The sequence below is a fragment of the Oryctolagus cuniculus genome, chromosome 1 (genome assembly GCF_051225735.1).
Source record: "Oryctolagus cuniculus isolate XC-2025 breed Fujian yellow rabbit chromosome 1, ASM5122573v1, whole genome shotgun sequence".
NCBI lineage: Eukaryota > Metazoa > Chordata > Mammalia > Lagomorpha > Leporidae > Oryctolagus > Oryctolagus cuniculus.
In genome coordinates, this window is record NC_142867.1 from 8,635,071 (window position 1) to 8,660,937 (window position 25,867).

Genomic DNA, 25,867 nt, shown 5'->3' on the forward strand with positions numbered 1-25,867 from the left:
TACCATCCCCTGCCAACCTGACCTCATCTCTTACTCTTTCCCCCAGCTCTCCTCAGAAACACCAGCCATGCCCCAGCCCACAGCACCCAAAAACTCCCTGCAGGTCCCCCCAAGGTGAGCTCCCTCCCTGAGGCCTTCTACACAAAGGTCACCTCCTGGGTGAGGCCTCCTCTAGATCCCCAAACAGCTCTTGCGCTTTCTATCCTTCTTTGAACACTGGCAACCACACAATAAACAAACTGTATTCATCTTATTCATCCTTCCTCTTTCGGGAGAACCTACGTACAGCCCCAAGGAGGCAGGGATTTCTATACTTCCCCCCTGCTGTAACCAGACCTGGAACAGTTCCTGACACATTCTGAGCACTCACCAAACTTTCAGATGAATGACCTCTTGTACGCTTTGGGAATACCTTTTAGGGCCCAAGGATCCCATCTCTGGGATCCCACTCTCTGCCTGAAAAGGCCCAAATTTGCAAAAACAGAAGAACTGACCCACACTTGGCTGGAGAATGTGCTCAGGGAGAAAAGCTAAGACCTCAGGAGAGCACTCGGCCTGGCCTGAGTGAGGAGGCAACCCTGACACCTCCTAACTGTTGACCTTGGAAGGCCCCTTCTTCTCTGGGTCTTCGTCCCTAATGAATGGATGAGCTGGAGCAGTCATAATGGAACCCTGGCTGAAATCACTGTGGGGCAGGCCCGAGGACAGGAGTGGAGAAATTCCTTCTGTGACATGTGACAGAGGGGTAGAGGGAAGACAAGACCTCTCCAGGCAGGGGTGATTTTTATTTGAAGGCAGCGAACATCCCATTTGTGGGTACATCTGTAAATCTGTAACAGTTATAAAAAAAGGAAAGAGACTAGACCCCAAAGGGCCTGGGGAGGGTGTGGGGAGGGCTCCAGGTCCTGGTCAGGCCACATAGGGGAAGTGGAGCAGCAGCCCCTCGTGGGGTTCCAGGTTCAGGTGCTCCAGCGCAAGGGAGGTGCCCTCCTCACGGCCCGGATGGGTGCTGAGCAGCAGGTCAGCCCGGGCTGGCAGACTGGCACCGGCAGGCAGGCTGGAGGCCCCCAGCCTGGCTGACAAGCTCTCGTCCCCAAAGTTGAGCACTACCAGGAAACGCTCATTCTGGTCCCAGTGGCGGACGTAGGAGAAGAGGTTGGACCCGGTGGAGAGTGCGTGGAAGTCACCGTGCAGCAGGGAACGCTCCTTACCCCGCTGGTCACTCAGCCGCCGGAAGAGGGAGAGGAGGGAGCCAGAGTCTTCATCCTGGCCCTGGGAATGATGAAGACATAGCAGTCAGGGTGACAGGGTATCCTGGGTGTGCAGGTTTCTATAAGCCTCTGCCCACCCATGAGGAGGCCTTACCTTCACCGTCATGTTGGCGCTCACAGAAGCACTGGGCAAGCTGGATTCATCCCACAGCATGACTGGGGCTTTTGCAGGCTGGAAAGCAGAGACCCAGATTCAGTCCTCTCTCCCTTCTCCATTCTCATGAGCACACCCACACCTAGCGAACTTTCACTAGACAAGGAAGCAGGCTTATAAGGCAAAATCCTGGCAAACAGACTATCCCCTTAGCCAAGAGGACTCCAAGACAGCCATGAGCTATGTCCCTTAGGTCTCTGCTCAATTTTTCCATCAGGTTTTTTGTTTTTTGTTTTTGTTTTTTTTTTTAAGATTTATTTGAAAGGCAGAGTTAGAGAGAGAGAGAGAGAGAGAGAGAGAGAGAGAGAAATCTTCCATCTACTGGGTCAATCCCTAAATGGCTATAATAGCCAGGGCTGGACCAGGCTGAAGCCAGAAGCCTGGAACTCCATCCAGGTCTTCCTACACAGTCAGCAAAGACCCAAGTACTTAGGTTACCCTCTCTGCCTTCCCAGGCACATTAGCAGGGAGCTGGGTTCAAAGTGGAACAGCTGGGACTCAAACTGGTGCTCACATGGGATGCTGGCATTGCAGGCAGTGGCTTACTCCACTGCACCACCAACACCAGCCCTTCATCAGGTTTTCTTTGGCCACTATGTAAAACATACCCCTTCCCCTATTTGCTAGACCCCTACCCTGCTTTCTTTCACATATTAGCACCTGGCATCTTTATTTGTTTATTATCTAATCTCAGAAGCCCAGTTTTGTGTGCAGTGCTGCAGCCCCAATGTGCAACAGATTATCCAATAAACATCTGCAGAATAAATGAGTGGCAGGCACTGTAAATATCAGCCTGAGGAATCAACTCCAACCCCGAGGCATGAAAGCCAACCAACGCCTTCGTGGTTTACCCTGTCCCAGCACTCACTGCTACTGACTTCTCTGCGTATTCACCTGGTGCCCTCACGACTGCGAGTGAGCTCCTGTGAGGCAAGAGCCTATCACAGAGCGGCCATCATCCAAAGGACGAAAAAATGAACGACAGCTATCATACTGAACGTCTACCCAGTGCCACACATGACCATCAAAAACAGGCCCTGAGGGCTGGCGCTGTGGCGCAGTAGGCTAATCCTCCGCCTGCAGTGCTGGCATCCCGTATGCCAGTGTGTGTCCCGGCTGCTCCACTTCCAATGCAGCTCCCTGCTAATGGTCTGGGAAAAGCAGCAGAGGATGGCTCAAGTACCTGGGCCCCTGCTACCCACATGGGAAACCTGAAAGAAGCTCCTGGCTCCTGGCTTTGGCCTGGCCCAGCACTGGCTGTTGTGGCCATCTGCAGAGTGAACCAGTGGATGGGAGATCTCTTTTTCTATCTCCCTCTCTATAACTCTTTCAAATAAAATACAAAAATCTTTTAAAACTAAATAAAAATAGGTCCTCTTTAACCCTAATTTTTTTTTTTTTTTACTTATTTATTTTCATCTGAGAGATAGAGATCATCCATCTTGTGGTTCATTCCACAAATGCCCACAACAGCCAGGGCTGGGCCAGGCCAAAGCCAAAATCCTGGAACTCAATCTGGGTCTCCCACATGGGTGGCAGGGACACAACTACCTGAGCCATCGCCTGCTGCCTCCCAGCGACTGCATCAGCAGAAGCAGGATCGGCAGCAGACCCAGACCTGGGACCCAGACACTCTGAAATGGGAGGGGTCTTACATGCTACACCAAATGCCTGCCCTAGTCCTAACCAGTCTACAAGAAATGCAAGATCAGAGAAGACATGGCCAACACTCAAAGGGGTAAAATAATTTTCCTGAGGCCAAACACTGACTATGTGACCGACCAGGAAGCAAACCCAGATGTCAGTCGGTCAGGTGCCAGGGTAGACAGCGCACAGTACCTCTCCAGGAAGGGCAGCCGCCTGCAGGCCAATCTCATCCCCGTAGCTGAAAACAGGGGTGCCGGGCAGGGTGAAGAGCAGCAGCTGGTAGAGTCGGAGGAGCTGAGCTGGCACGAAGGAAGTCAGGAGCCCCGCCTGCGACAACTGCAGGGACAGTGTAGACACTGGTGAGCCCCTGAGCCCACCTTGCCTCCAACTCCCAACAACCCTTTCTTCCAACAGGCTCCCTGCTCCCCTGGCTCCAGCCAGTGTGGTACTCACACTCCAGCTGCACCAGTGACTGTCAGTGGCATTCAAATACTGGGTGACTAGGAACTTCATATTCTCCCCAGAGACGCCGGAGGCTGACAGGTACGAGCTGGTCAACAGCAGATCCTTGGTGGATTCGAGTAGGCTCAGGATCTGATGAAGGTCCGAGGACTCTGTCCCTGCAATCAACAGCCTGCACAGGGCAGGGGGATGTCAGGTTGGCACAGGACAGCAAAGGAACAATGGAGGTAGAGGGGCTTTTCTGGGCTCAGACCCCCGCTTCTTCAGACCCAGACCTCCATGGCAGGGCTCCCACAATGGAGCTGAGCCCGGAGAACGGCCATCTGGCACTCACCTGTCTTCACTGAAGCTCTTAGTGATGTTCCGCCACTCGGCCAAGTGTAAGGCTGCGTTCTAGAAGGAACACAGCAGAATGAAGGAGCAGGGAGCATTCCCGGGCCCTGACTGAGACCCTCTGTTCTCAGTCACACTCTGCCTCTCACATGGAGAGGAAACTTACCGTCAGATTCCCCACGTCCCGAACCTGGAAGCCATCCACGCCAGCCTGCAGCCAAAAATTCAGAGCATCCTACAGGTGGCAAAAGAGCAGAAAAGATATCAGCAGCTGGGCAAGGCTCAGAAAATACCAGTCCACGCCAAACCTCGCCCACTTCCCCACAACTTAGAGCAAAGTTATTTGCTTTGCCCGAGTCTCATTTTCCCTCCTCGTTCACAAAGGCTTAGCCGCTGGTCCCCCTCCCATCGATTCTCTCAGTGCTGTAGCATTTTACTCCTCTGCTCCTTTCCCTGGCAAATCATACAGCTTCATCCTTGACAGCTACAGAAAAGTGTGCCCCTAAACACAAATCGAATGTGGAAAAACACCCAGCGTCATGGTCAGGGAGCAGCAGAGACAGTGCCTAAATCACAACGTCCCAAAGCAAGTTTTCTGAAGCCTGGGGAGGGTGGCAGCTCAAGAGCTGGTCAGATCAAGACCGAGGACAAAAGAACAAAATTCAAAGCCCAGCTCCAGGGCATCTGAGAGGAAGAAGTGAAAGAGGCCAGCTCAGCAGAACAGGCCCTGGCTGGAGGCCTGGCACTCGCCTGGCTCACAGCATGAGCCCCACGCCCACCCCACCCCCACAGCCCTTTTCTTCCCTTCCCTTCCTTCCCTTTTTCTACTCTGTGTGCTTCCCCTCTAATCTCCATTCTCATCTGAGGCTCTCACCCCTCACAACACACCCTCTGAAAACATCTCCTGTTCAGTAACTCTTGACCTTTTTTCTTTTTTTTTTTTTAAGATTTATTTATTTGAAAGGCAGAGAAAGACTTATCTTCCATCTGCTGGTTTACTCCTCAAACAGCAAAGACTGTGCCAGGCCAAAGTCAGGAGCCAGTAACTCCATCCTGGTCTCCCACGTGGGTGGCAGAGTCCCAAGTAGTGGTCTATCTTCCACTGCCTTCCCAGACACATCAGCAGGAAGCTGGACTGGAAGCAGAACCAGCACTCCAATACAGAGTGCCAGCACTGCAAGCGGTGGCTTAACTCCCTGTGCCACAGTGCTGGCCCCTATTAACAACTTTTCCAGGGTTTGCCACCAGATGGAGTTCTGGACTCCTGCCATCAGCCCAACCCAAGCCTGTCTGTTGGGGGCATTTGGGGGATGAGCCATCAGCAAATGGAGGCTTTCTCTCTGTATTTGGAAAAGAAAAAAATCCTTAAAGGAGCTCCCAGCAACTGATAAAAGCTGAAGTGGATGGCCCCAGGGGGCCTATTCAAATACTGGAGTTCAGAATTTTCTCTCAGCATAGCAGGTGGGAGCTTGGTGCAACATGTAAAATACCACCTGGATCAGCCATTCTCACACCACACCAGGAGTGCTTGGGTTCAAGTCCTGGCTTAGCTCCCACTCTTCCTTGGGAAGCAGCAGGCAATGCCACATGTAGTTGGGTCCCTGACACCCATGTGGGAGACATGACTGAGTTCCCTTCCCCAGATGGTACAGGGATTTGAGAAGCAAACCAGCAAATGGAAGATCACTACCTGTCTTGTCTCTCCTTGTCTTTCAAATACATTCAAAAAAAGTTTTTTAAAAAGAATCAAGGTGGAGCCGGCATTGTGACAGAGGGTTAAGCCACTGCCTGCTGGCTGCTCCACTTCCAATCCAGCTCCCTGCTAATGTGTCTCAGAAAGCAGTGGAAACAGGTCCAAGTGCTTGGGCCCCTGCATCCATGAGGGAGACCTGGAAGAAGCTCCTGGCTCCTGACTCAGCACTGGCCTTTGTGGCCATTGGGAAGTGAACCAGCAGACGGAAACTCCCTCTCTCTTTCTCTCTCTCTCTCTCCTTCTTTCTCTGTAACTCAGCCTTTCAAATAAATAGATCTTAAAAAAAAAAAAAAAAAACACAGCTGCCAGCCAAGTGTCAGAATCTGCCTCCACTGTTTGTTCTGCCCATCCTGACTAGCCAGTGTCCTAAAACCCAGGCCTCAGGCCTCAGGAGCTGGGGTGGCATTCAAATCCCCTGGAGCCTGTCCCTTTAGGAAAGGCAGAATCACTTGGGACTGTAGGTCTAGGGTACCTCACTTACATGAGGGAGAATCAGATACCCTACATGGTTACACAGAGAAGTAGAAGAGATCTATAACACACTTGGCATAGTCCCAGACATAGGAAGCCCGGCCTTACGATTTCAGACTGGGCTCCATGCCAAACACATCAAACAAGACCTGGGAAGCCAGTCAGGACAAGATTCCCACAAAGAAAGGACTTCCTCTCCCAAAAGAAAGAAAAATCAAACTTTCAGAGTGACATCTGAGAAATCCCCTTCCTGGCCCTCTGATCCTCAGCGCAAAGGAAATAAGAAAAATGAGTGGTCAGAAAAGGAACAAGAAAAAGCACGGGTGCCCTGCTGGCCCATCCTTCCGGCCATGGGCGAGACATCCCTTTGTGGATGCAAGGAGCCAAGCCCAGGTGTACAAGGCTTGCTGGGAAGGGCTCAGCACCGCGCCCAGTATGTGGCTCCCAACGGCTATCAGCTGCAACACACGCACCTTCACCTTGGTGGCCACAAGGTCAACCTGAGTGGGGAGGAACCACGAGTTCTGACCCAGGTAGTTAGGAGTGAGGTCCAAAATGACGCGGATGCCTGGAACAAAGGAGGAGGAAGAGGCAGTCATGAGAAAGACTTTGGGGTAAGGGAAGGGAGGAAACCCCAAACGCAAGTCTGCCGAGTGTTTCCCACGTGTTACCTGGTATAAAAGTTCGGCTTTGAGGCCTGGCAAATCTTTCTCCCTTCAAACACGGACATGAGTTTGATCTTAACAAGGCTGAGCTATGGCACCCTGGGCTGCCCATGACAAAAGTGAGTCCTTCTAAACATGCTTCTATAGTGGGCTGTAACACAGTATTTTTGTTTCTTCCTTTTTAACCAAAGAATCCACTGCTTTACAAGTTGAAAACCAAGTTTCCAAGTTGTTAAAACCACTAATTTAGTTAAAGTCTACTTTGTGCAAATTGGGACACCAAAGTGCAAAGGATAAACCGGCCTCTCGAAGTGGCCCCGCCAGGTCCACCGCCCCTGCACCAGGTGACAAAGCCATTTCAGGCTGCGATCTAACAAAGCTCCCCTGTGCCTGGTGGTAAAAGCGGGAGACAGGAGTAAACCAGGTCTCTTCCCAGGGTCCCTGGGAGCAGCTTCCTTAGGAAGCCCCATGGCACTCACTCTTCTTCTTGGCCGATTGCAGGAAGCTGTCAAACTCTTCCTTGGAGCCAACAGCCGGGTTGATTTCTTGCAAGTTGGTCCCGGCGACATCGTCCTCCTGATTCTTGTGAATGGGGCCCAGCACGAGGCCCTTCACCTTCAGAGTGCTCAGGTAATCCAGATGACCCTTCAGACCTGCAATGCGGAGGGGAGGGCGGGGTTAACGTCTCCTCTCCCGCGGCCTAAGGGTGAGGGGCAGGGAGGTGGAGGGGCGGCTGGATCACGAGGCTCAGAGCAGCTGATGTAAGAAGCCTCGAGCTTTGCTTCACAAACCGGTTGTGACTGGCTCCCACCGCCTCCGCGGAAGGGAGGGTGCTGAGTCAGCGGCTAGGCGGGGCAGGTCGGTTTTTCTTAAGAACCGTAAGGGCTACGTGCCCGGGAGCGGCGCCGTAATGGGTGGGGTGGAGAACCCTGCCGACACCAGGCCCAGGGACCGGGTTCGGATGAGACCAGGGAAGGGTGGGGAGGCCACCGGGCACTCACCGGCGAGGTCGCCCGAGTCGCGGGCCTGGAAGGCCTGCAGGTCGCCGACGCGGTAGAGGGCGCCCTTGTGCCACCACCGTTGCACCGGCAGCTCGCGGCAGCGCGGCGCCCGCACGATGATGACCACCGCGCCGGCCAGCATGCCGATCCAGCCGAGCCAGAAGAGCAGCAGCAGCGCCCAGCGCGTGCGCACCCAGCCGGGGCTGCCCGCCACCTTCAGCAGCTCCTCCTTGGACAGGCCCGTGAACTTGGCCGCCGCCTCCGCCTCGTCTTCGGCCACCTTGATCTTCACCAGACCGTTCTTCTCGGCGCCGCCAGCCACGGCCATGGCCACGGCGGCCTCCGACGCCGCGTTCATCGGCTGCTTCTCGGGTTCCAGCTCGTTCAGCTCCACCTCCTTCATATCCACCTCGGTATCCTGGCTCATGGTGCCTGCGGTACCAGCGACAAGACGCAACCCTCGGTCAGGCGGCGGCTCAGCCCCAGAGCTCTCGCGGCGCGTGCGACTGCCCAGCTTCCGCTCCGGCGTCTGCGGCGCGCTGGCCGGGGCTCTGCGGGCTGCGGGGAGCCCCGCCCCGGCCCGCCCCTGGAAGGTGACGCGCGGGCCGGCGTCCTGGGCGGGCTTGGGGCCGCGGAGAGGTCGTTTCTTTCCGCCCAGCCACCTCCTGGGGACCCCAGCTGCCAACGCTAAGCACCAAGCCACCTTTAGGTAGACAAAGTCTGGTGCGGGTCCTAAGCCTGCAGCCACCTGGTCTTCCCAACCCCCCCCCCCCCAGCCACCCGCACTCAAAGCCCGCCACACCCAACGCTGCCTCCCCCACCTGCAGGCCTTGTGCTCTCTGGTCCCGCAGGGCCTGCTCCCACTTGTCTTTCAAGACTCATCTTGAATTTATTTCATTTAATTCCTCATGCAGCAACTATTTACTGGGCACCACTACAATACTTTGCTTCATTAGCTTTACTGAATGAACTCTAATCAGGCTTCCTGGCGATGTTTTAAGATGAAATCTGCTGGGACAGGAGAGTTGAAGCCAACAGCCTCGTCCTTACCCTACCCCACCAGCCAGTGGCTGGCGCCCAATGTCGGGCAGCAGGGAATCACATCCAGCAAACATTCCAGAGCTGGGGGCAGACAGAAGATGCTATGGCCAGGCTCTCCCCACACCTTACGGGCCCTCCCACAGAGTATGCTAAACTGCCGGGGTTCCCCCACCTGCCCCCCTTCATAATGCTAGGCCTTGGAGGCAGCTGGAGCTGCAGAGGCTTTGAAGACCTCCACCTCCTAAATCCCTCCCACAGAGGCCCTTGGACAGAAGTGGGGCAGACACAAGGTTGCGAGCAGGGACTACCAAACAACACTGTGAGGCGCCAGCACCTCGGGAACTTCTCGTTCCTGAGCAGTGCCAGCTGGGTTATTTTCAGAGCGGAGCTGAAGGAAATAGGTTCTTTCTCCCTCTCCCACCTAGGCTGGGAGCCAAGATTGCTGTGAATTTGGAAAACCACAAAAGCCTTGAGATCTGAAGTCATAGAGAAAAGGGGTATAAAAAGTCTCAACCTCTGACATTCCTCTCGGCATTCCAAAGCCTCCACCCCTCCGCACCCTAGGATGGCTGGAACTACCTCCCAGGGGATACAGGCAAGTGGGTGGAGGTTCTTACCAGCGCTCACAAGATAACAAATCTAAGGTACTCTGGGCATGTCAGATAAAAAATGCCACCTACGGGTTCTGTGTGGACTTTATCCCCAGCATGAAAGCTCAAGGTTCAGAACTGGGCCAAAAGCTCTCCCTGAAATGGTCTAGAACGTGTATCTCATTCAGCGCCCCATGGATCCAGATGGCTGAAGCCGATTCCATCTGCACGCCTTTAAGAAGCTAACAACTTACACCCCAACCTTATCACCCGCCACACCTGCTACTGGCACTGCCCGCGAGCCACATCAGCCTGCAAACACCTGCCGGTCTCACACACCAGGCTTCCTCAGGCCTCGTCTGGCACTTCCTGTTTTCCTGTTCTACGCAAGCACCTGTTCAGTCAAGACCTCCTTCAAGTGACACACTTCTCTTGGTTCCCAGTCAGAATTACTTTCCCTCCACTACTCATCTACTTCTGCTACAGCTCTTGTCCCATTTATCATATTTCTTTGTCTGGATGTCTGTTTGCCCTCGAAGGCAAGTGGCTGGGGCCTTGTGCTATTTGTCTATGAGCCTGTGTGCTCAGAAATAGCATACAGAGAAAACAAAAAATGAGAGAAAGAAGGAAAAAAAAAAAAAAAACAAGAAGTAGCATAGAGTGAAAACAAAGGAACAAGAAATGGCATGCAGTGGTACTGCCTACTGTTTCCTGAGTAGATGAACTGTATCAATCAAGCCCAACCATTTCCCTCCTTAGGAACTGAAAAAAAGTAGCCATCTGAAGATAAAGGGATAAAAATGATAAATACTGTATCTTATCAAGGAGACACTGTGTAGGCAGGAAAACAAAGGAAGATTTGCAAATGTTCAACCAAAGCAGCAATAAATGGGGTGGGGGGAGGACAGGAAAACAAAAGATGGCAGAGAACAGCTAGGGATCCTCAAATAACACAATGGGCGTTGAGAAATGTAAAGCTTAATATTTACTATAGAACTGCAAAGCATATAATTTGTCAAGAAGAATTTAGATTTCAAAAGACTTGGGGTGGGGAGGGTACATTCTGGCACAGTGGTTTAAATCCTGCTGGGGATGCAGCAGCATCCTATATTGAGTCCTGGCTATGCCACTTCCAAGCCAGCTTCCTGCTGATGCTCACCTTAGGAGGCAGTGGATAACTGGAAAAGCGCTTAGGTCTCAGTCACCCATGAGACCCAGATGGAGCCTCTGGATTCCTGGCTTTGGCCTAGCCCAGCCCTGGATTTTGTGGGTATTTGGAAAGTGAACCAGAAGTTAGAAAATAGATCTCATGGCCAGCGCCACGGCTCAATAGGCTAATCCTCCGCCTGAGGTGCTGGCACACCGGGTTCTAGTCCCGGTTGCTCCTCTTTCCAGTCCAGCTCTCTGCTGTGGCCAGGGAGTACAGTGGGAGATGGCCCAAGTACTTGGGCCCTGCACCATTGAGCCGCAGAGGCCATTGGAGGGTGAACCAACGGCAAAAAGGAAGACCTTTCTCTCTGTCTCTCTCACTGTCCACTCTGCCTGTCAAAAAATTTAAAAAAAAAAAAAATCTAAAAAAAAAAAAAAAAGCCTAAGGAGTTGACATCTAGGTCCAGCATCCTCATCTCAAAGTCATCCCAATAACCTTCCAGCTGCAGCCCAGTATCTGCACTTGAAACGTCCTGCCCCTTCTACCCAATAACCATCCTTCCTCTAAGGCTCCTCTAAGACGGGGTGACAACAGCCAGGCTTCCCCTGTCTGATAACTGGAGGGGACCTCATAAAGGAATTTTTTGTATTTACATCCAATAAGTCCTTTGTTCGGGAAGAGGAGAAGGAGGGGGGGCAAGACCCATCCCCTTAGAAACCCTGGCCTAAATGTAAACTGCGCACTCTCTCCCAGGTCCTGTCTGGAGAGGTGCCCATCCGTTCTTAAGGATGTCCCTACGCTAATAAACCTTGCTATGTTGCTTTCCCCTGCTCTCTGTCTCATGCCTGAATTCTTTCTTGCGCGAAGACAAGGACCCTTTTCTCCTCTGGTAACAGATTTCTTTCTCTCTCTCTCCTCTGTTGCTCTCCCTTTCAAATAAATAAATAAGGAAAAGAAGAAAAGCAGTCCAGCTGCACAGAGGCAATAAGGTCCATGTGAGGCCTTTAAAATACTCAGGCAGACAGGGATGGGGGCCCTGAAGTGCAGAAGGCCAAGTTCATTTCTAACCCACCATTGCAAAAATCATGTCACATGTTTCCCAACACATGCGATTACTTGATCTTAGCCAAGACAGGGGAGTTTGTTCCCCATTCCCCACCCCAACATGTAAAAAGAATTTCCACAGGCAGAGCAAAAATGTGACAGACAGACGGGAGGAAGGCTGGAAGTGTTTCAGCAGATCATCCCTGCCCGGCAGACTCTGCAACTCTGCCAAAGGCCGCAGTATTATTCCAAAGACCCAGAAACACAGCGGCCAGTCCAGCTGTGCCTTTAAAATACCATCAGCCAGAAGTCTTGAGGATTTTGGCCACCTGAAAAATGGATGCCAGCTGGGGTTAAGGAATTGAGTTTCAGTGTGGCTGAAATGAAAGCAGAGAAGGAGCCTGACCCAACTAAAAGGGCTTACTTGGCAGCTGCTATTAGAAGAAATGACGCCAGAATATTACTTTGTTATTGTAAATCCTGCAGGAGGGACACCGAGTGCTAAAGAAAGGAACTGTCAGCGATGTTTTTTTCGTAGAGAATGGGGAACTACGGGGGGGGGGGGGGGGGGGATGGGGCCAGCACTGTCGCATAGTAGGTTAAGTATCCACCTGTAGTGCTGGCATCCCATACGGGTGCCAGTTCAAGTACCAGCTGCTCCACTTCCAATCTAGCTCTCTGCTGATGGCCTGGGAAAGCGGCAGAGGATGGCCCAAGTCCTTGGGCCTCTGCACCTGCATGGGAGACCCAGAGGAAGCTCCTGGCTTCAGATCAGCCCAGTTCCGGCCACTGCAGCCATTTGGGGAGTGACCCAGCAGATGGAAGACCTCTCTCTCTGTCCTTCCCTCTATGTGTTTATGACTCTGCCTCTCAGGTAAATAAATGAATTTAAAAAAAAAAAAAAAAAAAAAGGTGGGGAGGAGAGCATCCCAAGCAGTATCTGAACCACTGCCCTAAATGCAATAAAAAAAACTCTCAGTCACTGGGTAGGAAATTGGCTAGGCAGTTAAAGGAAATACACTCCAAGCATACCATCCAAAAAGTATCTGGTAGTCGCGTATGTTGGACAAATGAACAATACTGCAGCAAGCCATTCCCTCTAATGCAACCAGGTATTAGAAGATAAACACCAGAGAAACAGCCGCTTAATTTGTGGACGATGTGGAGAGGTACTTTTAACTTCTTACCCCTTGGATGGATGACATCAGATACTCCATCAGAGACACAACACTTGATCTCATCCAAAAGCCCAAGCAGCAATACAAAACTTTAAAGTGCTCACTGAGGCCTTCCATCCCCAGCTCCTTCTGTACTCGTGGTCACAAAATACTGGCACGCATCCTCATTTTCCTCATGCCCTGTGCCCCCCTCCCCCCCAAAAAAAAAAAAAAAACTTTCTTTTGTAACATTCTCCGGAAGAGAGTCACTAAGTACAGTCCACACTCAAGAGGTACAGAGTTAAGGTCTGCCTCCCTAGGGGGAAGGCGCTACCCATATTATTTAGGATTTCTTGGTTAGAATATTTGTCTCCTTTAAAAAAAAATTACTGACTTATTTATTTGAATGTCAGAGAGGAAGAGGCAGGGAGAGAGAGATCTGTTCACATCTCATTCCTCAGATTGCTGCAATAGCCCGGACTAAGCCAGGCCAAAGACGAGAGCCTGGAGCTTCATCTGTGTCTCCTAAGTGGGGTATCAGAGCCTGAACACATAGAACATCGTTAGCCGGCGCCGTGGCTCAATAGGCTAATCCTCCACCTTGCGGCGCCGGCACACCGGGTTCTAGTCCCGGTTGGGGCGCCGGATTCTGTCCCGGTTGCCCCTCTTCCAGGCCAGCTCTCTGCTATGGCCAGGGAGTGCAGTGGAGGATGGCCCAGGTGCTTGGGCCCTGCACCCCATGGGAGACCAGGAAAAGCACCTGGCTCCTGGCTCCTGCCAGGATCAGCGCGGTGCGCCGGCTGCAGCGGCGGCCATTGGAGGGTGAACCAACGGCAAAGGAAGACCTTTCTCTCTCTGTCTCTCTCTCTCACTGTCCACTCTGCCTGTCAAAAAAAAAAAAAAAAAAAAAAGAACATCGTCCACTGCTTTTCCCAGGCAATTACCAGAGAGCTGGAGAAGTGGAGAAGCTGGAACTCAAAAGAGCACCCTTGAGATTCCAGCATCACAGGTGGCGGCTTTACCCGCTATACCATAATGCCAGCTCCAAGATTTGTCTCTTCCTTGCTATTTATGTATCCATTCATTTATTTATATGATTATGTATCCATTCATTTATATATATGATTATTTGACTCTGATATTTATTTTATACTATGGACTAGAATACAGTGATTTGTTTTTTGCAACTATTACAGCTTTAGTTATAGTGCGCAGTTTCAGGTTGTCCTGTAACCTTTTTTTTTTTTTTTTTTTTTTTTTTTGACAGACAGAGTGGACAGTGAGAGAGAGAGACAGAGAGAAAGGTCTTCCTTTGCCGTTGGTTCACCCTCCAATGGCCGCCGCGGTCGGCGCGCTGCGGCCGGCGCACCGCGCTGATCCGATGGCAGGAGCCAGGAGCCAGGTGCTTTTCCTGGTCTCCCATGGGGCGCAGGGCCCAAGCACCTGGGCTATCTTCCACTGCACTCCCTGGCCACAGCAGAGGGCTGGCCTGGAAGAGGGGCAACCGGGACAGAATCCGGCGCCCCGACCGGGACTAGAACCCGGTGTGCCGGCGCCGCTAGGCGGAGGATTAGCCTAGTGAGCCGCGGCGCCAGCCTGTCCTGTAACCTTTTAATACCGCCTCCCCTTTTTCTCTCTCTCTCTCTCTTTTTTTTTTTTATTTTTTTTTTTATTTTTGACAGGCAGAGTGGACAGTGAGAGAGAGAGAGAGAGAGAGAGAGAAAGGTCTTCCTTTGCCGTTGGTTCACTCTCCAATGGCCGCCGTGGCCGGCGCGCTGCAGCCGGTGCACTGCGCTGATCCAAAGGCAGGAGCCAGATGCTTCTCCTGGTCTCCCATGGGGTGCAGGGCCCAAGGACTTGGGTCATCCTCCACTGCACTCCTGGGCCATAGCAGAGAGCTGGCCTGGAAGAGGGGCAACTGGGACAGAATCCGGCGCCCTGACCGGGACTAGAACCCAATGTGCCGGCGCCGCTAGGCAGAGGATTAGCCTAGTGAGCCGCGGCGCCGGCCTTTCTCTTTTTTAAAGTGTACTTTGGGGCCAGCACTGTGGTGTAGCAGGTAAAGCTGACACCTGAAGTGCCGGCATCCCATGGGGCGCCGGTTCAAGTCCCGGCTGCTCCACTTCCGATCTAGCTCTCTGCTATGGCCTGGGAAAGCAGTAGAAGATGGCCCAAATCCTTGGGCCCCTGGGAGACCCGGAAGAAGCTCCTGGCTCTAATCAGCCCAGCTCCGGCGGTTGCAGCCATCTGGGGAGTGAACTAGTGAATGGAAGACCCCTCTCTCTCTCTGTGCCTCTCCACTTTTCGTGTAACTCTGACTTTCAAATAAATAAATAAATAAATATTTAAAAAAGAATAAAAAAAATAAAGAGTACTTTATTACTTTCTGGCACTACAAGATATTTCAGCTCATTCTGTATACCAGTGCTAGAATCAGCCAATTTTCCAAGGATTTCTGATTCCTTTCATTGAAGAATAGTATTAGAGCCGGTGCTGCGGCTCACTAGCTAACCCTCCGCCTGCGGCGCAGGCACCCCAGGTTCTAGTCCCGGTTGGGGCGCCAGATTCTGTCCCAGTTGCTCCTCTTCCGGTCCAGCTCTCTGCTGTGGCCCAGGAAAGCAGTGGAGGATGGCCCAAGTACTTGGGCCCTGCACCCGTATGGGAGACCAGGAGGAAGCATCTGGCTCCTGGCTTCAGATCAGTGCAGCGCGCTGACCATAGCAACGATTTGGGGGGTGAACCAACAGAAGGAAGACCTTTCTCTCTGTCTAACTCTGCCTGTCAAAAAAAAAAAAAAAAAAAAAGAACAGTATTAGAAACCAAGCTATGGGGGGACTGGCGCTGTGGAGCAGCAGGTTAAAGCACTGGCCTGAGGCCTGAAACACCAGCATCCCATATAGGCACCGGTTCTAGTCCCGGCTGCTCCTCTTCCGATCCAGCTCTCTGCTATGCCTGGGATAGCAGCTGAAGATGGCCCAAGTCCTTGGGCTCCTGCACCGAGGTGGGAGACCCAGCGGAAGCTTCGGGCTCCTGGCTTCGGATCGGCACAGTTCTGGCAGTTGCGGCCATCTGGGGAGTGAACCAGTGGATAGAAGACTTCTCTCTCTCTGTCTCTGCCTCTGTCTGTAACTCTTTCAAATAAATAAAATAAATCTTTAAAAAAAAAAGAAAAGAAAGAAAAAAACCAAGCTGTGGGCACTCAGAGGTCTTCTATTTATATATTTTTATTTCGATTTGAAATGCAGAGGGACAGACAAAGATCTCCCATCCACTGGTTCACTCCCCAAAATGCCTGAAACAGCCAAGGTAGGGCCAGGCCATAGCCAGTCTATCCAGGTCTACCACATGGGTAGCAGGGATCCATGTACTGGAGCCATCACCTACTGCCTCCCAGGGTGCACATTAGCAAGAAACTGAAATTGGGACTGGAGCCAGGGCTCAAACTCTGGCCCTCCACATGAGGATGAGGCATCTCAAGCAGTGACGTAACTGCTGCACCACACACCCACCCATCAGGACGTGTCTTTATGAAGAGTTATCAATCAAAAATGTATCAGGCTCTGAGGACAGGCATTTGGCACAGCAGCTGAGATTCTGCCTGGGATGCCTACGTCCCATATAGGATAGAATCCTGGTTCTGCTTCTGAGTCCAGCTTCCTGCTAATGCACACCCTGAGAGGCAGTGGTTGATAACCCAAGCATTTGGGTCGGTCCCTGCCACACATGTGGGAGACCCAGATTGAGTTCCTGGCTGCTGGCTTTGGCCTGGCTGTTGCAGGCATTTGCAATGAATCAGCAGATGGACAATCTCTCTGTCTCTCTGCCTTTCAAATAAAATGAAAATAAATAATTAATCAGACACCTTCCTGGGATAAAAAAATTAAAAACAAAATACTACATAAAATTACCTTCAAGCCATGTATAAAAGATGTGTATGAAACATAAGAGAGTTTTGTGTTTAGACTTGGGTCTCATCTACAGGACATGTCCTTATGTATATGCAAATGTTCCAAAATCTGAAGCACTTCTGGTCCCAGCCTTTTCAGATAAGGGGTACTCAACCTCTCAGAAGTTCTTTTTAACATTCTCACAGCATAGGGGCACTAGGGATAATGACCACGTATGCAGCATAGACAACTGGGTAGAAAAGGGCATAGTGAGAAGAAACAGGTTTGTAGGGAAAGACAATGAACTCATTTTTGGAGAAGCTGACCTGAGATGTGTATGGGCCATCCTAGTAAAGATGTCTGGCAGGCCATTACAACCTCAGGAGACCCCAAATTGAAATGACATTTGGGAGACAGCAGAGTATAAAGAACAAATGAGGCCATGGTGATGGATAAAGTTAACCTAACACAGAACACGGTGAGTGAAAAAACAAGTATACCTAGGACAGGACCCTAAGGAATGTGTAAGGAATACATAGAAGTTGAGAATGGGCAAGAAGTAGAAAGGGGGCCAGTGCTGTGGCATAGCAGGTAAAGCCGCCTCCTGCAGTACCAGCATCCCATATGGGCGCCAGTTCTAGTCCTGGCTGCTCCACTTCCAATTCAGATTCCTGCTAATATGCCTGGGGAAGCCATGGAAGACAGTCCAAGTTCTTGGATCCCTGTACCCATGTGGGAGACCCAGACTGATTCCATACTCTGGCTGAGGCCTGACACAGCAGATGGAGATCTCTCTCTCTCTCTCTCTCTCTCTCTATATATATATATATGTATATATATATATATATCTCCCCCTCTCATAAATCAATCTTAAAAAAAAAAAAAAAAGCAGGAGGAAATACAGGATATGGTGGTATCCCAGAAACCAAGTGTAGGAAGCGCTCTAGGAAGGAGGGACAAGTCAACAGTGTCAAGTGCTACGGAGGTCAATGAAGTCAAGGAAAGATGAAATGTATCTGTTTGGATTGAGCGGCAAGAGGTCCCCAGTGATGTCGGTGAAAGCAGTAGCAATGTAGGGGTAGCTACAGGAACTAGAGTAAGGAGGGTTTGCAAGAGATTTCTACTTTGTTTTTGCTACTGTGACAACTCTTTTCCCCAGGCCAAAGACCCAATGTTATTCCAAACCCAAATATATCCATCCTATTAGACACTTGGGGATCTGGGAAATGATCACTGGAATAGAATTCACAGACTTGGGATCTAGAATTCAATACCTTTGCAAACACCCCAGCTGATAAGGCAAACTCATCGTTAAGGTGCTCTCAAGAAGCCTGCGAAGGCAATGGCCCACGCTGGATGAGGCAGATAGGCCTTAGGAAATGGTGCCGGAAGGAATAAGGAGGCTGAAGAAAGCGGGTGTGCTGGAATGGATGTTTATGTGGGGACAGTGAACTGTGATCCAAGGAAGGTGCTAGCGGGGGCCATGTTCACCAAGGCCATCAGGAATGGTGAGAGGGCACCAGCATCACGTAGACTGCTCCTCTGCATCCACACTGGTAAGAGAAGCAGTAACAGAGCTGAGCTAGAAGATGCAGGGGGAGGGGGCCAGCCTGTATCCCACACTGGCATGTCTGGGTTCAGTACCTGCCTCCGGCTCCTGATTCCAACTTCCCACTATGCAGACTCTAGGAGGCAGCAGTGATCGCTCAAGTAACTGGGTTCCTGCCACCCATATGAGATACCCAGATCCTGTCCCAGCACCCAGCTTTGGCCTTGCCCAGCCCCAGCTTTTGCAGGTATTTTTTAAGTAAACCAGGCTGACTGATTCTGTCTCTCTGCCTCACAAATAAAAATCTTTTAATCTATAAAACATTTATGAGGATGATACCAGTGTCTCTCATTAAGTAACAGAAGCACCAAGTGACCATACATCCAGAACTGTCGCATCATGAGTTGGATTATGTCAGATCAAGTCACAAAGTCAACTACCCCACACTGGAGTGTCTGGGTTTGTTTCCTGGGTCTGATTCCTGATTCCAACTTCCTGCTGGAAATGTACCCCAGGAGATAACTCCAGTGGCTGGGCTCCTGCCACTGACTTGGGAGAACTGGATTGGTTTCCCAGAGTCTGGCCCTTGTGAGAATGTGGGGACCACAGCTTGTCTCTCTGCCTCTCAGCCTCTCAAATAAGTTTAGAATTTTTTTTTCTTTTATAATTGGCCACCAGCTGTTTCTACAGCCTTCCATTAATTAATTGATGCAGTGCCTCTTGCTGCCAGATGAGGGCAGGGTTGCTCCTCCAGCAAACACTCCACATAGCTCTAAGGGCAAGCCTATTTAAAAGATATTTACCTTCACCTACTTGAAACACAGAGCAACAGAGAAACAGAGGGAAAGATACAGATCTTCCATAGGTGGTTCATTCTCCAAATGCTTCCAACAGGGGCCAGCACTGTGGTACAGCAGGTTGGGCCCCTGCCTGCAGCGCCTGCATCTCATATGAGTGATGGTTCAAGTCTTGGCTACTCCGCTTTTCTGTGTCTCCTTCTTTCTCTCTGTAACTATGCCTTTCAAATTAAAAAAAATATATATTTTTTTAAGAAGAATGCTTGTAATAGCCAGTTTTGGACCAGGCCAGAATTCTATCCAGGTCTCCCTCGTGGGTGATGGGGGCCCAAGCACTTGAGTCATCACCCACTGTCTCCTGGGATGCAATACCAGGGAGCTGGATAGGAAGCAGAGCAGCCAGAACTTGACCTAGTCCTCTGATATGGGATGTGGGCATTACAAGGGTTGGCTTAACCTGCTGTACCACAATGCCCACTCCTCATTTTTTTAAACATCCATTAGTACATTTTGAGATATTTATTTGAAAAGATGGGAGAAAACCTTCCATCTGCTGGTTCATTTCCCAAATCCCTGCCAACAGTTGGCAGCCCAAATCCAGGAGCCCAGAATTCAATCCATGTCCCATGTGGGCAGAAAAGATCCAATAACGGCATTCCAGGGTATACATCAGATACATCAGCAAGAAGCCGGATCAGAAGCAAAGTCAGGCACAAACCCTCTGCTATGGGGGGCAGGCATCCCACTTGGCATCCTAACACCAAATGCTCATGTCAACCAAGTTCATTTGATAAGTAAAATACAGCAGCCAATGAATTAGGGATGGAAAAAGATCATTCAAAAATGTATAGGGAGGGGCTGGCGCTATGGCACAGCAGGTTAACGCCTGGCCTGAAGCGCCGGCATCCCATATGGGCGCCGGTTTGAGACCCGGCTGCTCCACTTCCAATCCAGCTCTCTGCTATGGCCGGTGAAAGCAGTAGAAGATGGCCCAAGTCCTTGGGCCCCTGCACCCACGTGGGAGACCCAGAGGCAGCTCCTGGCTCCTGGCTTTGGATTGGCGCAGCTCTAGCCATTGCGACCAATTGGGGAGTGAACCAGCAGATGGAAAACCTCTCTCTCTCTCCGCCTCTCCTCTCTGTGTAACTCAGACTTTCAAATAAATAAATTTTTTTTTTTTTTTTTTTGGACAGGCAGAGTTAGACAGTGGGAGAGAGAGGGACAGAGAGAAACGTCTTTCTTTTTCCGTTGGTTCAACCCCCAAATGGTTGCTGAGGCCAGCGCACTGCGCTGATCCGAAGCCAGGAGCCAGGTGCTTCCTCCTGGTCTCCCATGCGGGTGCAGGGCCCAAGCACTTGGGCCATCCTCCACTGTCTTCCCAGGCCACAGCAGAGAGCTGGACTGGAAGAGGGGCAACTGGGACAGAATCCAGGGTGCTGGCGCCGCAGGCGGAGGATTAGGCAAGTGAGCCACGGCGCCGGCCCAAATAAATAAATTTTTAAAAATGTATAGGGATACACTAATAATTGTGTACTGAGTCCTACTGGTGTGTTGTATTCTGCAGGCAACAGGGATAGAAGGATATCAGATCTCAGGGATTTTACGGTAGGGGGAGGGGAGGAGGTGGCTCAGGCTTTGGGAAGGGAGTGATGGTAAAGAAACTGGCGGGGGCCAGCCCTGTGGCATAGAGAATTAAGCCACCACCCGCAGCACTGACATCCCATATGGGCACTGGTTCCAACTGCTCCACTTCCAATCCAGCTCCCTGCTAATGTACCTGAGAAGGGAGTAGAGGATGGCTTAAGTCTTTGGGCCCCCTGCACCTACATGAGAGACCTAGAGGAGGCTCCCAGCTTTGGCCTGGCCCAGCCCAGCCCTGGCTGTTACAGCTGTTTGGGAAGTGAACCAGCCGATGAGAAATTTCTCTCTCTCTCTCTCTCTGTAACTCTGCCTTTCAAATAAATAAAATAAATCTTTTTTAAAAGATTTTATTTATTTTGAGAGTTAGAGTTACAGATAGTGAGAGGGAGAGACAGAGAGAAAGGTCTTCCTTCCATTGGTTCACCCCCCAAATGGCCGCAACAGCTGGAGCTGCGCCGATCCAAAGCCAGGAGCCAGGCACCTCTTCCTAGTCTCCCACATGGGTGCAGGGCCCAAGAACCTGGGCCAACTTCTACAGCTTTCCCAGGCCACAGCAGAAAGGTGGACTGGAAGTAGAGCAGCAGATACTAGCACCAGCGCCCATATGGGATGCTGGCGCCGCAGGCAGAGGATTAACCTACTGTGCCACGGTGCCAGCCCCAATAAAATAAATCTTTAAAAAAAAAAAGAAATTGGCAATGGAAACAGAGCTTCTCAATGTCTGTATTGGTCAGTTTGAACTGGGATGTGGGCATAAAACAATGGACACTGAAGGACTGTAGGCTGAGAAATCAAACTCGACCAGACTTTTTATTTGAAAAGATCACTCTGCAAACTTCAGAATATATTAGAAGGCAGGAAACCAGAGTCAGGAGCCAGAATGAGTCTACTGTGAAAACTCAGAGACAAGGGCAAGTCTGGCCTGTCAGCTAAGATGCCATGTCCCACATCGGGAGTGGCTGGGTTCTTCCTACAGCCTCCTACTAATGCACAAACTTGGAGGCAGCACGTGATGGTTCAAGTTCTTTGGTCCCTGCCACCCATGTGGAAGACCCAGATTAAGTTCCGGGCTCCTGGCTTCAGCCTGGCATAACCCTGGTTGTTGCAGACATTTGAGGGCATGAACCAGTGGATGAGGGACCTCGCTCCCTCTCTCTCTGCCTTTCAAGTAAAAAAAAAATAGTTTAAAAACGGACGATGGCCCAAGTCCTTGGGCCCTGCACCTGCATGGGAGACCAGGAGAAGCACCTGGCTCCTGGCTTCGGATTGGTGCAGTGCACCGGCCACAACGCACTGGCCACAGTGGCCATTGGGGAGTGAACCAATGGAAAAGGGAAGACCTTTCTCTCTGTCTCTCTCTCACTGTCCACTCTGCCTGTCAAAAATAAAAAATTAAATTAAAAAATTTTTAAAAATGACTCATATAAAGTAAATCCATGTCTATAGTTTTACTCATTAATTAATGAGGGAACAAATAACATTTAAAACTTATTTTTTAAAAATTTGTGTATTTGAAAGGCAGAGTTACAGAGAGAGGGAGAGAAAGAGATCACAATCTTCCATCCACTGGTTCACTCCCTGTGGGCAGCCTTTGGACAACTTAAGGCCAATCTTGGCTTGTGGAGTTCCTGGGATAAGAAAGTCACATACTCCCATCCTGAAGGAGGATGATAATCAAGAACGCTCTGTGAAAATTACCTGTGCCACCAGAGGCCCCGATAAGTTGGTTACATATGTTGTTATCTTTTGTGCTTCTTTGTTCTGCAGCTGGTTATGTATAAATACCACTGGGACTTTAGAATAAACGAGCCTTGATCAGCCTTGTTGTCTTGGCTCCATTCTCTGCGCCCTTGTCCCTCTTTTCATTCCCACTCCCTCCTTCAGGTTCCGTTCAACTGGTGCGGCAGGCCCGCACAACTCCCCAGATGGCTGTAACAGCCAGGGCTGGGCCAGGATGAAGCCAGGAACCAGGAGCTTCTTCTAGATCTTCCATGTGGGTAGCAAAGGACCCAAGCACTCGGATTATCTTCCACTGCTGGATCCAAGTGGAGCAGCCAGGAATCAAACCAGTGCCCAATGGGATGCCAGTGTTGCAGGTGGTGGCTTTACTCACTATACCAATAATGCCAGCCCCTTAAGACTGTTCTTAGGAGAATTCTAGCAAAGAACTACCATCTGTCAGTTAAGAATGCTGACATGAATTCTAATAGGAGGATACAAAACCTGCTAATGATTTATAAGGCAATGTGAAGTGACATCCAAATCAACAATAAGCAGGAAGTCAAACAAAAGTACTCTCTCCTAGAAAAGCAATCCCAGACAAGCAGGCCTGCTTATAACATCCAAAGGACACCAGACTTGCATATTCTCACATTCTGGCTAATTTTTCTTAACAGGGTCAACAGTAGAAACTAGATTTAAATAACAGTTCCGCCACACTAGCTATGTGACCTTGGGTCAGTAACTTAATACAATACTCAGTTACCTCAGCTATGCTTGGGGAAAACAATGACTGTTTTTTTGAACTGAGGAAACACATATAAAACACTTAGCTCTGTGCCTATCATGAAAAAGCATTTAATGAATGCTAACATATTAAATAGTCAGTACTTTCAACCATTTTTTTCACCTAATGTTTCTCATTTGTCATTATTTGACACCCCTGCTTTTTGGCTGCAGTCAAGCAAATACATGCATTACACACACACACACACACACAAATATATACACATTTCACTAACTTGAGACTACATTCTTTGCTCATGGAACACTCTCTTCCTTATTCCAAGGAAAAAATATTCAAAATTCAACCATTTCAGAGATAATGGAACTTGCATTATTTCCACCAAACTTCAATCTCAGATCTGGCATTGTGGCATAACAAGTTAAGCTGCGACAGTTCAAGACCCAGAGGCTCCACTTCCAACCCAGCTGCCTGCTAATCCGCCTGAGAAAGCAGGAGAGAATGGCCCAAATACTTGGGTCTCTGCATCCATGTAGGAGGCCTGGAAGAAACTCCTGGCTCCTGCCTGGCCCAGCCCTAGCTGTTACAGTCATTAGGGAAGTGAACCAGCGGTTGGAAGACACCTCTTTCTCTCATCTCTTCCTATTCTCTCTGTAAATCTGCCTTTCAAATAAATAAATCTTAAAAATCTCTGCTTGACGCAAATAAACTGCCCCAAGTTTTGTTTAACAACTTTTTTTTTTTTACAGGCAGAGTGGACAGTGAGAGAGAGACAGAGAGAAAGGTCCTCCTTTGCCGTTGGTTCACCCTCCAATGGCCGCCACGGCCGGCGCACCGCGCTGATCCGATGGCAGGAGCCAGGTGCTTCTCCTGGTCTCCCATGCGGGTGCAGGGCCCAAGCACTTGGGCCATCCTCCACTGCACTCCCAGGCCACAGCAGAGAGCTGGACTGGAAGAGGGGCAACCGGGACAGAATCCGGCGCCCCGACCGGGACTAGAACCTGGTGTGCTGGCGCCGCAAGGCAGAGGATTAGCCTAGTGAGCCGCGGCGCCGGCCTTAACAACTTTTAAGGAGGGCAGATACTTGGCACAGTGATTAAGATTAAGTGATTAAGATTCCACTTGGTGCGCCGGCATTGTGGGACCACAGCAATCCATATGGGTGCTGGTTCGAGTCCTGGCTGCTCCACTTCCAATCCAGTTCCTTGCTAATGGCCTGGGAAAGCAGCACAAGATGGCCAAAGTGCTTGGGCCCCCGCACCCACGTGGGAAGTCCCAGGCTCCTGCCTTCGGATGGGCCCAGCTCCAGCTGTTATGGCCATTTGGGAGTGAACCAGAGGATGGAAGACCTGTCTGTCCCTCTCTGTCTGTAACTCTACCTCTCAGATAAATAAATCTTTAAAAAAAAAAAAAAGTCCTTCTGAGTGAAATAATTCTCCATCTCTGCCCCAGAGCCTCCTCTCACCTTCCCACTTCATCTTTTAAGAAGATTTTACGTATTTATTTATTTATTTGAAAAAGAGAGAAACAGAGAGAAGTCTTCCATCTGCTGGTTCACTCCCCAGATGGCCACGATGGCCAGAGCAGGGCCGATTCTTAGCCAGGAATCAGGAGCTTCTTCCTGCGACTCCCACATGGCTGCGAGGGCCCAAGGACTTGGGGCTATCTTCCCCTGCTTTCCCAGGCCATAAACAGGGAGCTGGATCGAAAGAGGAGCAGCCTGGAAAAGAACTGGCGTCCATCTGGGATGCCGGCACCGCAGGCGGCGGCTTTACCCGCTACGCCACAGTTCTATTAAACAGTTTACTCCCCACTTCATTTTTATCACAGCACTTACCTGCCCCCGATACATTCGTTTTCCTGTCTATCCCCTCTATGCTCCGTGGACCCACGAGACACTGTATGCTCTGTTCCCTTCCGTACCCATTGTGCCTAGCAGGTGCTTAGCCTCTGGAAATCTCCATAGCTTCCAGAAAGACCATCTACTTTTTTTGAAATGCCCACTTTCTAGTGGACTGTCACTTCACAAGCTGTTGCAAATTCACAATCACTGGCCACCCTGGGCCCACATTCATACCCTGATTAGCTAATAGAATGTACTTAGAAATTGTAAGCTAACGTTTTCATCTGGGTAAATCAACGCGCAATTCTGGATCTTCTTAAAAACTGACCATTGATCTCACAGAGACAATGTTCCAGCACGCAACGATCAGATGGAGCAGGGTTCAGTCTGCCAGATTTCACCCAGTTCACTTCCCTTAACCACATCGCTTGCCTGCTTTCTCCTGACTTAAATTCCCGGCCATTACACCTGTTAGTACAGAATTTCCCTTAAAAAAATAAAGTAAATGAACACTGAAACGCCTTTACTTTCCCCAAAAGGGCTGCACTTAAGGGTCCTCCCCGAGCTCAGCCCAGGGCCCAGTACCTGAGTCGCCCGCCGCGCTGAGACCCTGGATGCCAGGCCCCGAAGGAGCGCGGGGCGGCTCGCGAGGAACCGAGGCGACGCCGGTCGAGAGCTCAGGAGGTTCGGGATCCCTGGGATCCATGGAGGCGGATCACGCACACTGGCTTAGGATGTGTGAGCAAGAGGGGCTCCGGCTAGGCCGTAAGGGCAGGCGGCCGAGACCGGGAAGGACCGTCAGTTCGTGATGGAGGCCAAGCAGGGGGTCGGCGCTCGCGCGCACTCGCAGCACACTGCCGCAGTCCGCCGCAACCCGCCGCAACCCGCCGCAATGCAGTCGGCGCGCCTTCGCACGCCTCCACGGCGCATGCGCGCCTTTCTTCGCG

The 25,867-nt window shown here is 50.8% G+C and overlaps 1 protein-coding gene across 2 annotated transcripts; it reads right to left on the reverse strand.

Annotated features, from left to right (window-relative positions):
• Positions 1 to 766: 766 nt before the first annotated feature.
• SLC3A2 (solute carrier family 3 member 2) lies at positions 767 to 25,794 on the reverse strand. Of its 2 annotated transcripts, none has more exon segments than NM_001082656.1 (10): positions 767 to 1,272; positions 1,366 to 1,443; positions 3,265 to 3,408; positions 3,526 to 3,706; positions 3,869 to 3,927; positions 4,034 to 4,102; positions 6,565 to 6,659; positions 7,236 to 7,409; positions 7,758 to 8,189; positions 25,506 to 25,794. In NM_001082656.1, coding segments are annotated over 10 exon segments (1,716 nt in total). In that variant the 5' UTR covers positions 25,627 to 25,794; the 3' UTR covers positions 767 to 909.
• Between the last annotated feature and the right edge of the window lie 73 nt (positions 25,795 to 25,867).